The sequence below is a fragment of the Squalius cephalus genome, assembly GCF_949319135.1.
Source record: "Squalius cephalus genome assembly, chromosome: 2".
Lineage (NCBI taxonomy): Eukaryota > Metazoa > Chordata > Actinopteri > Cypriniformes > Leuciscidae > Squalius > Squalius cephalus.
This window is the reverse complement of record NC_137123.1, coordinates 8,486,096-8,499,279: the sequence shown is the minus strand read 5'-3', so window position 1 is coordinate 8,499,279 and position 13,184 is coordinate 8,486,096. Positions and strand designations below refer to the sequence as shown.

The 13,184-nt window shown below is 38.8% G+C and overlaps 1 protein-coding gene across 1 annotated transcript in view; it reads right to left on the bottom strand.

Moving 5' to 3' along the window:
• Positions 1-860: 860 nt before the first annotated feature.
• The window catches only part of LOC307144583 (B-cell receptor CD22-like), a 33,129-nt gene continuing 20,805 nt past the window's right edge, over positions 861-13,184 (bottom strand). Inside the window, exons 9-13 of the mRNA XM_079847058.1 lie at positions 5,485-5,742; positions 5,158-5,400; positions 4,987-5,074; positions 4,830-4,869; positions 861-1,343 (exon numbers count right to left, since the gene is read on the bottom strand). Coding sequence (XP_079703184.1) covers positions 1,287-1,343; positions 4,830-4,869; positions 4,987-5,074; positions 5,158-5,400; positions 5,485-5,742 — 686 coding nt within the window. The 3' untranslated portion in view covers positions 861-1,286. The remainder of the gene's footprint in view (positions 1,344-4,829; positions 4,870-4,986; positions 5,075-5,157; positions 5,401-5,484; positions 5,743-13,184) is intronic.

Genomic DNA, 13,184 nt, shown 5'->3' with positions numbered 1-13,184 from the left:
GCATGGACTCCACCACCACAGCGGCGCCTTGATGTGAGTGATCATATATATTTTAATCACAATTTATGGTTAGGCTAAAGTTAATCCTCTGGGGTCGACAAACGCGTCGGCGCATTTTTCTGGATTTTTTCACATAGCGGCAAAATATGAAAATGCCTAGAGAGCGCGCGCTATTGACATCAACTCGATAAAACTCATCAGATGCATGTACTTTACGTCGTCTTGCGACCCTGTGAGCAAACTCTCCATTTTAGAGAGTCTGACAGCAGGTCTCAGGTGCACGCCTGAGTGAAATTCTTGAGTGAAATAAGTTATTCTGTTTTTAAATAACAGCTGTATATAGAGATGTGGTGGAAATGACATTTGTTCATTCCAGGTCGGAAAAAATGTAAAATATTAACAATTTCTCTTGTAATCTAAGTTTGTCCTCATACAGACCTTAAAACTAGACAAATTATTTAAACTTATGAGACTGTGTTACGTGGCTTTTGAACAAGTTTTTTTTATTCAACTTCACAAGCCTAAAAGTGCCCCTAGTTGAAGAAACGCCCAGCTACGTTGTTAACATCTAGCAAAAATGTTAGGCGAGGACACTAGTGGTGCGTCTCAGCATAGCCATCTAGTGATAGGGATTTAAACACAACATAAACGTGAACCACTGTCTTACCATGAATATTTTTGCACGTAAACTAAAAAAATGTAAAAAAAATTTAAAAAATCGATATTGCGTTTTTGAAAATCGATACAGTATTGCAAAATAAAATATCGCGATACTCAAGAGTATCGATTTTTTCTTACACCCCTACTATATATTATCGAGTATGATTTACTCACACAAGTCCTTTAATAAAGCAACAGCTCACAGTGGTAAACTCATTTATTAATGAACATAAACCATTACTTTCTACAAAAGCTATGAGAAACATCACTTCCCTGCAGAATGGAAACTCTAAAAGTGTGTTCACACACAAAGTTCTTCATTTTCATTGTTAGTTGTGATGTGGGCGTGTCCAATGATGCAACAAAGGTTGAGTAAAGTTCAACTTGTGCTTCATCTTAGCGCTGCGTCTTGGCATGTATTGTTATTGTTAAGGGAAACACATTTGACAAGGTCTGCAAACATTTTTAAAAAGCACATGAATAAAGCAAACACTTCAATGGTTACTGTTGGTGAGATTGCTCATATAATATAGATTGAAAAGACTGAATGCAAGGACTGTATAGTATCTATTGAGGAGTAAGAGTGATGAGAGTTTCTTCTTGAGAAGACTTGAAGAGCTACTGAGCTACAGATTCTCATATTCAAAAGCGCCGGACTGGTGAACAGCAGGATCCGAGACAGACTGTGTGAAAGACAGAGAGATTATTACCTACATTTTGAATGAACAAACTGTTTTGCACATGTAGTTTTCAACATTTCACTCGTCAGATGATCTGGACTTGAGGTTAAGAGCTGCATGTGTTTGCACTGGGATCATCGCTCTACAGGGAAACATACTCAGTTATTATAGCGTAACCTCGGTTCCCTGAGATAACGGGAACGAGTACTGCATTGGCTAGACACAATGGGAAATCTCCTTTTTCTCCGATTTACTGCAGTTTTAGTAAAATCATGCAGTTAAACTGCACGAGCCAATGGGCAGGGCCAGCCCTCTATATAAGCATGCATTCTGCCCATAGGAATCAGGTTCATTCGACTGAAGCGACGATACGGCATGATAGCACGGCCGGTGACACAATACTCGTTCCTGTTATTTCAGGGAACCAAGGTTACGCTTGTAACCGAGTACGTTACCTATAGATACAGTTCACTCGTATTCCGCCGGCAACACAGCAAAATCCCCCAGTGTTAAATTAACACTGAGAGTGTGGATTATATAAACTCTGAGCAGAGTGTTAAATGAACACTGAAGCAGTGTTAAAGTTAATGAGCTAATTAAGTGATTAATTTAGTGATGATTGAACATTACTGAAGACACCTGATGTTAACAAGCAGAATCACTGAAGGAGAAAATCTCAAATTGTAAGTTACCATTATGGAGAATAGTGTTTGCTTTAGTTGGGCTCTAGACCCTTATATGTTTACTTTAGATTTTGCTTGTCTGCTGTTGTTGATTTATAACAGTCAGATGAACAAAGATCTAATGTGATCTGATGGTGTTGGTTATGTTTAGACATAATCATGCTGTGATCTGAAAAATGAAACTTATTGAGGTAATTTGGTTTAACTTGATAAGTACAGCAGCTCGGTGACTCCACAGCATATGATTATCAGCTTTTTAATATAATCCAAAATAATTAATAAACATTGGTCTGATCAAAAGACTTTTAAATGAATTTATTTAGAAACACAGACATCAATAATCAGCCTGTGAATCTCAACAATGGTAACAATAACTTTTCCTCTGGCTGCCACCAATCACAACTCATTAATGGCTCCCATCATGCATTGCGGTATGAATAAATTATTAACTGAATTGTCTTAGTAATTTCCTTTTCCTAATTGTATATTCTGCTCCTCACCATTGTTGAGATGCATAGACTGAATCTTGATGTCTGTGTGTGCCTAAAATAAATATTTTCTTAAAAAAAAAAAAAAAAAAGAAATCCTTCGTACTATATCTAAAATTCTAGATATGCAGAATCACAGTTATGCTGTAATCAACAACATAAATCTAAGTCAGAAATAAGGGTCTCAATGAGTTCAGTGAAGCTAATCAAGTTCAAATGATGATTGTCATAACATAACCATCAGATTTTTTTTTTTTTCTTTGTTCATCTGGCAGTTATAACTCACTAACAGCAGCCAAACAAAGTCTAAAGTAACCATCTAAGGGTCAAGAGCCCAACTAAAGCAAACACTATTCTCCATAATGGTAACTTACAATGTGTGATTTTCTCCTTCAGTGATTCTGTTTGTTAACATCAGGTGTCTTCAATAATGCTCAATCATCTCTCAATTAATCACTTAATTAGCTCATTAACTTTAACACTGCTCCAGTGTTCATTTAACACTCTGCTCAGAGTTTATATAATTCACACTTTTCAGTGTTAATTTAACACTGGGGATTTTGCTGTGAAGAGTGGTTCATTCAACTTACCCATACAGATTTCCCAGCCCTGATGCTGGTAACACTTACTTAGTCCCGTTCATTCAGCCCAGCGGGAGAACGAGGAGTCACCACTTTCTTCAGAGAAAGCAGTCCAATAATGCAGCGAGGCGAGATTTGCGCTCTCGTACTGAAAGTATCAGTTATCAATGAACGCGGCTTCATCTCACATTCCCTTTAAGAGCAGGTGCGCTTGTTCCATGGCAGATTGCTATTATAACAGCGGATTTGCAGGAGCGGTTCACAGCCGAGGAGACCGACGTTCTGGCCAGGGCCGTAAAACACAGAGAAGTGACATTGGGGACGGGAGAAACCCACTCAAATTAGCTTCGGTTAAACAGGCGTATAATAATTTGGGTAAATGTGTAATAAATGTCTAAATGAGACCATAAATTATGTTGAAATATGTCCACAATGGCCACATCTGAACTAGTTTTAACCTTGTACGAAGGTTCGATGAACGTCTAGATATCGGACGTGCAGAACACGTCAAAAAAAAGACGTCATAAAAACTTTCATTCTGGCTCCTCAGTGGATGTCTTTTCAACGTCCGACTTTTGTGACAAAGAAGTTGAAAAGACGTGTTTTGTACATCATTTTGCTTAGTGGGTTGAGATCATTTCGGCCCCGAGGCCTCTAGTCATTCGCTTTACCGGATAAAACTGCGTGGCGAGCGCCAGCTATCCTGAGGGACCGATTTGCACGTCAGGACCGCTGCGGGCCTCCAGCCAGTTTCCTCTGGCTTCGCTCTGCCCAGGCATAGTTCACCATCTTTCGGGTCCCATTGTGCACGTTCTCGCTCCACCTCTCGTATAAGCTAGATTTATGCCTATCTTCATGGAAACCACAATGATTTCCCTCGTATGTTAATATTTTTCCTTGTAATAATGTATGATTTGTAAAAATGGGAACTGCTGCGTTTGTGTGTAGATGAGAGAAGCAAAGTGTATGCGCATTGTGCACACGCTACATTATGGCCAAGCATGCCCCCCTAAAATAGCATCTGAACGCGTCACTGAAAACGCGCCACTGACTTTAGACTAGGTTTTTCCTGGTCAGTGGCGGAATTGTTTTCTGGAACTGCAAAATAGCACCAGGGAAGGTTTTGCTGGAACACGCCTCCTCTTTTCGCAAGTTCATTCCCTAATCTACCGCCGTGCGTCTGTGGAGGGAAAAGTCCGCTGTGCGTCGGGTGCAAAATAGGAATGATACATGCATCGGTGTACAAAGTCAATTGCGCTGGGTGCAAGATAGGGCCCCATAGGTTCGTTCCTCTCTGCGGAGCATCCATTGGCTCGTGCAGTTTCTCTGCATGATTTTATTAAAACTAAGCGATGCAGTATGATTGGAAACAAGGAGAAGGACTTACAGCACAAAACAAGAAATGCTGTGAGTTCACGTCTCAGTATTTGTCAGTTTGCCATGAGATGTTTGAGCAGTCTGATAATTTCCCAACATATTATGTAATCTGACTTAATCACAACTGTTGCCGTAACACTAAAGGAAGAGTCTTTGCCATCTCCCTAGGAACAGAAGTGTCAATCAAGTCTCAAAAGTGTTGTCATTCTACAGTCTCTTACTCAAACAGTAAAACATAATTATGCTCAAATCAATATTTCACATTGGACCAGCTGTAAAAAGAAAACCATCTCTGAATTTACAAAAAAGCTCATTTTATTCTTTCAATGATATTATTCTGTGGTTCTTTGATTATCTCACCTCAGTTATAGCAGATCTTCTGTTTATCCTTTTCTTCTTACTGTCAAAAACACAAACAAGTAATTTCATTGTTTCATATACAATTAATAATCAAATATCTTTATGAATTAGTTTGAAAATATATTTATGTACTCTTTACTGATAGACTTTTATTTACATAAAAAATGATATTATGATGATGATGATGAATAATCCTCCACATGCCGCTGTGATCACAGTCACATTCCTACCAGCAACATGATGAACTGAAAGAGGAAGATCATCATGATTAACTCTCCAAACTGATGAATGATGTGAAGATACAGGAGTGTGTTAATAAAAGCTTCACCTGTGACAGTTACAGCGTCTGATCTCTGAGATCCATGTTGATTGTGAGCCTGACAGTAGAAGCGTCCACTCTGTATTGCACTGAAACTCTGTCCAGATCCAACAGCTGAGGGTTCATTCTCCTTAAACCAGCTGAAGTTCAGAGCAGGAGGGTTTGAGTCACTGATGCAGTTCAGAGTCACTGAATCTCCCTCCACTATTACACCAGTTCCATTTATCAACACTGAGACGTTCCTGGGTGGATCTAAAAATCAAAATTCACTATATAGATATTAGAAAATGCTGAACTTGGAAATTTAAAACAATGTGCAGATGATCATGAACTCACACATGACGTTTAAAGTCACAGCATCAGAGTATTGCTCTCCATGTTCATTGGTGGACTTGCACTTGTATTCTCCACTGTCATCAGAGCTGATCTTTGAGATGTTGTAGATTCTTCCAGATCCTACAATCGTTCCTCCTTTAATCCATCTGAAGTTCAGAGCAGGAGGGTTTGAGTCACTGATGCAGTTCAGAGTCACTGAATCTCCCTCCACTATTACACGAGATCCACTTATCAACACTGAGACGTTATTTGGAGGGTCTAAAACAGACAAAAATTAAGATTCAATATAGATATGGCCTGGCGAAATTGCAATTGCAGAAATTATATTAAGTACATAAATATGTAAATGTATTTGTAGTATACTTAGCATAAAATAAATGTAATTCAAATAAAATATTTTTGTATATTTCTTTTTCACAATGGTAGCAAGAAAGTATTGTTGGTGAATATGTAACGGGAGGGGAACACTGACTGTTTGACAACCTGTGAGGGTGGGTTAATGTCTATCAGGTGTGCATGTGTATCTGCAAGTCTCTGTTCACAGGTGCGTCCAATATTACTGATGAGCCAGTGGTACAACGCTATTGGCAGATCCATTGAATAAAAATCAGCAGGCAGCCCTCCACGGCATGCTCCTTCACCCCAACAGACGCCCCAAACGTGAAAAGCCTGACTGTCTCCGTGCCTATGAACCTTTGGATATATGACTCCACGCAGTGACAACCATCTTGATTGACTCCTGGCAGCTAGAGGCCTACGATATTAACCAACGTTTAATCCAACTATTTGTCCTGATCGAGGAAAGTGGAAATTCTTACTACTTACGAATGATTGGGCACTGACGTGTGTCTGTTTAGAACTGATTTCCCTTCCCCTGTCTCACAGCTCGGATCAACGGTTCCGGTTTCCCCGCTGGCTATTTGGAGTGTGCTGGAAATTGGCCAAAGCCGTGAATTGTGTGTGCAACTGCAGACTACTGCCTTCTTGCCGTTAGCATCTTCTGTGTGCATTTCGAGCGCGGAGTAGGCTGGGTCGTGAGTGAAGGACTTTTGACTATGTTTCATGAAACTCTTCTAAATGCATAACTGTTATATTTTGCTTGTTTGCATTTCCCTTGGCTTGGTGGGATAGTTATTGTGGCTGCTCGCCTATGTTTTATTGTCAACTGTCCATGTCATCCTCCATACTGGAGTAAAACAGTTTGAAGACTACCATTGATTAAACTAATATAGTTGTGGAATTATATTGTCACCACTAGGGCCGAGGACAACCACCACTCCGGAGGAGCTACACCAAGACACACCAAAAGCCAGACAACGACGTGATGTAAAAACTTGATTATTTTTATTGAATATAAAAACACTTTAAAGGAATGTCACTGCCACAGAACTCTTCATAAGGGCCACTCATTGGAACGGGGCTTCAATGGAGGAAGGCTCAGGTCAGCCGCCAGTTGATCACCTCTTTGCACGGATCGGTACAGGGGGGAGGGGAAGGGACAAGGGACGGATGCCTTCGGTTAAGCAACAGCAGGGACTGGGAAACTCTGCTCACAGGACCACAATAGAAGAGGGGAGGGGGAAAAGGGACGAGGGACGGATTGGTGCAAAGGCCAGGACCTTCAGATGGCAGACAGCAGGCCAACGTAAGTAATGGGCAGGACACAGGAGGCTACAGGTAAGGATCGACAGACGGTGGGTTTTCTCTTCTCACAGGACAGCATCAGATAACTGAGTGTCACCTCTCTTTCACAGGACGACGGGGATTGGACGGAGGACCAGGACCTTTTTGGTGGGGAGCAACGAGCATTATATGGTAGGCAGAAGGCAACAACCGTCAGATGAAATGCAGTAGTCAGCAGTAGGTGGCGGGCAGGGTACAAGGGACTACAGGTGGGTGGCAGCAGACAGTGGGCTTTCTCTTTTCACAGGACCGCATCAGATAACTGGGTGTCACCTTCCTTTCACAGGCCAGCGGCAGTTAGGGTGCAGCGACGGATAATAGGATCCCTCGCAGGGCAGCGATGGCAGAATGCAGTGGCGGATAGCAGTTTCTCTATGTTCACAGAACAACAGTGGTGAGTACAGAATCCAGCAGTTAACAACTGAGTCTTCTTACCACAGGGTAGCGATGGCAGCATGCAATGGCGGATAGCAGTTTCTCTATGTTCACAGAACAACAGTGGTGAGTACAGAATCCAGCAGTTACAACTGAGTCTTCTTACCACAGGACAGCGATGGCAGCATGCAACGGCGGATAACAGTTTCTCTATGTTCACAGAACAACAGTGGTGAGTACAGAATCCAGCAGTTACAACTGAGTCTTCTTACCACAGGACAGCGATGGCAGCATGCGGTGGTGGATAACAGGTTCTCTATGTTCACAGAACAACAGTGGTAAGTACAGAATCCAGCAGTTAACAACTGAGTCTTCTTACCACAGGACAGCGATGGCAGCATGCAGCGGCGGATAACAGTTTCTCTATGTTCACAGAACAACAGTGGTGAGTACAGAATCCAGCAGTTACAACTGAGTCTTCTTACCACAGGACAGCGATGGCAGCATGCAGCGGCGGATAACAGTTTCTCTATGTTCACAGAACAACAGTGGTGAGTACAGAATCCAGCAGTTACAACTGAGTCTTCTTACCACATGACAGCGATGGCAGCATGCGGTGGTGTATAACAGGTTCTCTATGTTCACAGAACAACAGTGGTAAGTACAGAATCCAGCAGTTAACAACTGAGTCTTCTTACCAAAGGACAGCGATGGCAGCATGCAGTGACGGATAGCAGTTTCTCTATGTTCACAGAACAACAGTGGTGAGTACAGAATCCAGCAGTTAACAACTGAGTCTTCTTACCACCGGGTAGCGATGGCAGCATGCAATGGCGGATAACAGGTTCTCTATGTTCACAGAACAACAGTGGTGAGTACAGAATCCAGCGGTTAACAACTGAGTTTTCTTACCACAGGACAGCGATGGCAGAATGAGGAGGCGGATATCAGGTCCTCTATGTTCACAATAAATTCTTGGTACTCCACCAGACTAGACGGTCTCCGACTAAGCTTTCAAAGTGCTGGTAACATCAAACATTCAAACACTCGTGCATGTATCAAACCACTGTAAATATTCAACGTGCTCACTTCAATCGTCAGACACTGCAATGACACACCGCTTAACAGTGAAAAGTGTACCTTCACTTCAGCTCGTCGGGGCCGGCAGATCCACTATGAGGATACTTTCAAAAGGGAGACACCGAGTTCAACCAACAATCTGCAATTCAGACCCCACTCATTTCCCTCGCCACGCCAACCGTCTTTACTTCCGCTGCCGTCCTGTTGCCTCTGCCTCTCGTCTTCTCGTAACCTCAACTTTGATCACAACCGCTCTGCTTGCCTGCGCACTCCTCCCTTTATCCTGCCGCTTCTCTCTCTTCAAACCGCAACGCACCCTCACTCGTTCCCAACACACGCTCAAATAGCCACTTGATTATCCACCGCAGCTGTTACTCATCAATATGGGCGGCCATGACAGGCCGCCGGAACCGGCCTGGTGTTACACCGGAACTGTTTCCCCAAGGGAACTCGTTCCGTTCATCGTAGTTCCTATTCGTCACCCGGTGACAATATCTCTTAAAGGAATACTCCACCGTCTTTTCATATTAAACTATGTTATTCCCTTAACCCTTGTGCATCAATTTAAAAAAGTTACTCATAGGTCCAAAGAGGACAAAAATGTCCATGTCAAAAAACGGTCATAAAAAGTTGAAGCTTGGGAGCACAGACTTAACTTTGGTATCATTTTAAAGAATACCCTTGGCAGATTATTGCTGAAGTTAAAATTTTTTTATAAGTAAATCCAAAAAAAGTTGTTTAAGTTTATGAAAATTATTTATGAATATTATTTTATATAAAATATATATTTTATGAAACAAGTTGAACTCTAAAACGGCTAGAAAATCAAAGCCATAAATCTAAATAAGTTGTGTTCCAAATTTGAGGTTGATATCTCAAAAAATGAGCTTTCAGTAAGATTTTGTTTGGGCGCAGTACCAGACTTTCCCCATTGGATCCCAGCAAAACTCCTCTGGTCACACAGTGATTGGCTTTGTTATTTGCAGTTGAGTTTTTCTCTATCAATACTACAAACACACACATGCACACAAACAAAATTTTTTTTATATAACACACATACCAACCACACTCTGACATCCATACCAACACACCCACACAATTATCATTGCATAATTTATCCAACTGGCTCTATAATAGCTCAAAATTCATGCAGTTAACAGAAACAAAAAAACAAAAACTTACTCATAGGTCCAAAAGGGACAAAAATGTCCAAGTCAAAAAACTCTCATAAAAATGTTATGCTTGGGAGCAAATACTTAAGTTTGGTCTCATTTTAAAGAAGACCCTTGGCAGATTGTTGTTGAAGTGAAAAAAGTGAAAAACGTGCAACCAAATTTTTTTTATAGAAGTTTAAGTTTATGAAAAATATTTATGAACATTATAATCAATATTTTATATAAAATATATATAAGTATTTTGTGTAACTAGTGCAACATTTTTTTTTTCAAATTAAATGGGGGTGAAATAGTAAAATTACAATAAAAATAGACACCTGTGCCAAAATTAATGCAGTTAACATAAAAAAAAAAATTAAAAAACTTACTCATAGGTCCAAAAGGGACAAAAATGTCCAAGTCAAAAAAATCTCATAAAAATGTTATGCTTGGGAGCAAATACTTAAGTTTGGTCTCATTTTAAAGAAGACCCTTGGCAGATTGTTGTTGAAGTGAAAAAATTGAAAAAAAGTGCAACCAAAAAAATGTTATAGAAGTTTAAGTTTATGAAAAATATTTATGAACATTATAATCAATATTTTATATAAAATATATATTTTTTGAAACATTTGGAACTCTAAAACTGATATAAATTCAAAGCCATAAATCTAAACAGGTTGTGTTTCAAATTTGAGGATGATATCTCAAAAAATGAGCTTTCAGTAAGATTTTGTTTGGGCGCAGTACCAGACTTTCCCCATTGGATGCCAGCAAAACTCCACTGGTGAACACAGTGATTGGATTTTCGATTTGCAGTTGAGTTTTTCTCTCTCAAATATTACAAGCACACACATGCACACAAACACATTTTTTTTTTATAACACACATACCAACCACACTTAGACATCCATACCAACAAACCCACACAATTATCGTTGCATAATTTATCCAGTTGGCTCTATAATATGCCGAAGCAGAAAACAGGAATAAAGCGAGTATTTGCTTTATGGGCCATTCTACAGAATTGGTGCAAACTGCTGTCCCTCATCCAAAAAACACATTTGAAAAGCATTTAATTATTAAAATCTTAGATGTTTACTAAGATCCTTCAATTATCTATTGAAACCCACAATAATATTTAAGATATCAGTAAGCTTTATATATATAAAATCATAATTTATGGGCTACTTTCAATTAGGAGGTGGCTGTCCCAAACCCTAACCCCTAAATTTCAACTTGTGAAAATGATATTGAATAATTTTTTGCAAATTTTTCCATTCTTGTTTTAAAAAAAATATTTTTGTTTTTTTAAAAAAAATGAAGTTAAAAAAAATATTTATTTTATATTTTATTTTTAAATCATGAAACTTTATCTAAAAAAACATGTCCCGCATTTTCATGTCACTACCAAAACAGTGAATGTTGTAGTCCATTGGCTGAGACTGATTTTAACCACACTCCTACATTTTTGATCAGGAAATATTCCTGTGTCCCTCTCTCTCATGTGCTATATGGTGAGTAGATTGATCCCATCATTTTGAGGTAAATGTGTTCTAAAGTCTAAAAATCTGTGTGTAACTTTAAGGAATGTCACTACCAAACTCATTTTTTCTGCTATTGAGTATTTTTTTTGGGATGTTATTCCATAAAATTTAGTTGTTATATGTGTTCAACTGTTCTGACCAGTGATGGCTAACCATGTGCTGATTAGCATCTTCGAGCTAGGCTCAAAAGTTATCTAAAATTGTCACTACCAAAACAGTCACAACCGAAACATTTTCTTGAAGTTTCGGTTGTGACATTGTTTTGGTAGTGACAAAAGGGAACACATAATCCTTTATTTGGAGGAATAAACTACATTTTAGTACAGTTATGCAAATAATTACTACTGTAGTATGTTTTAGTAGTGTTTTAGTATGCAATATTCTGTTAAAATTCTGTAATGTGATGAGGTTACAATTACTTAAGGTTGCAGTCCATGATACTAGCTTAGGTGTAAGGTTGTTGTCAGTAATGTTAATTTCTATGATTAACTTGGCAAGGAGAATGACATAAAACACCAACATGCCTAAAAAAAATAGAAAAACTACAACAGAGAGACAGAGAGAATACAAACAAAGGTTGAGGGAAGACCCAGTGAAGTACGAGGAATACTTAAGGAAAGAAAATGAAAGAAATAAGAAACGAAGGGAAGAAGGAAAGTTGAAGAGTATCAGTGAATTATCTGACAGGGAGCAAAGACATGTCAGAAAAGCATGGAGGAAAAGACAGAAAAGACACAGGATGATGGTGAAAAGACAAAAAGAGATGGAGACATTTTGCAGGGCTTCCACACCACCTAGCACTTCCAGTGAGGGTGATCAGACACCAGTACACACACACACACACACACACACACACACACACACACACACACAGTTCAGTGGTTCTGGAGATTTATCTGAATGAGGAAAATTATTCTGAAATTAATGTATTATGTAAACACACACACACACACACACACACACACACACACACAGAGTTCAGTGGTTCTGGAGATTTATCTGAATGACTCATAAACAAAATGTTGAAAATGTGAAAATAAAACAAAGTGGTTCTGAGTCTACATTGTAAGTTGTTGTTTTTTTAGGAAGAAAAATCTATGAGCATACCTCTTCTCACTTGCACCTCAAGACCAAAGTATAGAATAGCTCGAGGTGTTCTTATAAGATATTTACTGTCAGATGTGTGTCTGCTATATGTACTGACTGCATATGTGCATCATAGTTATTTATTTATATTAACATAAAATGTGGACAGTCTGATTCAGCCATGGCAAACTAATTATTGTGGTCACTACCAAAACATTACTGTCACTACCAAAAATGTGCAGTCACTACCGTAACATGGGATGTTTTGTCAAAAATAAAGTATATTGAATTATCAACTAAGATGTTATGATAGTGTTTGGTTCAATGCATATTAATACTAATGAATCCTTAACTTTGAAATCAGTACGATAAACTTTATGCCTTCTACAAAGAAAGATTGGGTTCAAAATACAACAAATCTCATAAATCACACTTAAAATATTATTAAAATTATAATCTTTATTGATTTAACCAGTAAAAATATTTTTTAAAAATAGAAAAAATATATATTTATAAGGTAGATGTAAACAAAATCTTAATAGGTCATTATAAGCCTTCTTAATAAATTATTTAATATTGTGTTTCGGTAGTGACAAATTTGGGGAGAAGGAAAATATTCCAGCATTTTCTGAAAATACAATATGAGAATTAACTGCACAATTACTAGAAAAGCATACCTTGGATATTATACAATTTGCATACATGCAAAATTTGTGGGAAAAAACAAAAAAATTTCAAGATGTTTCCAACTCTGACTTTGCACCAATTCTGTAGAATG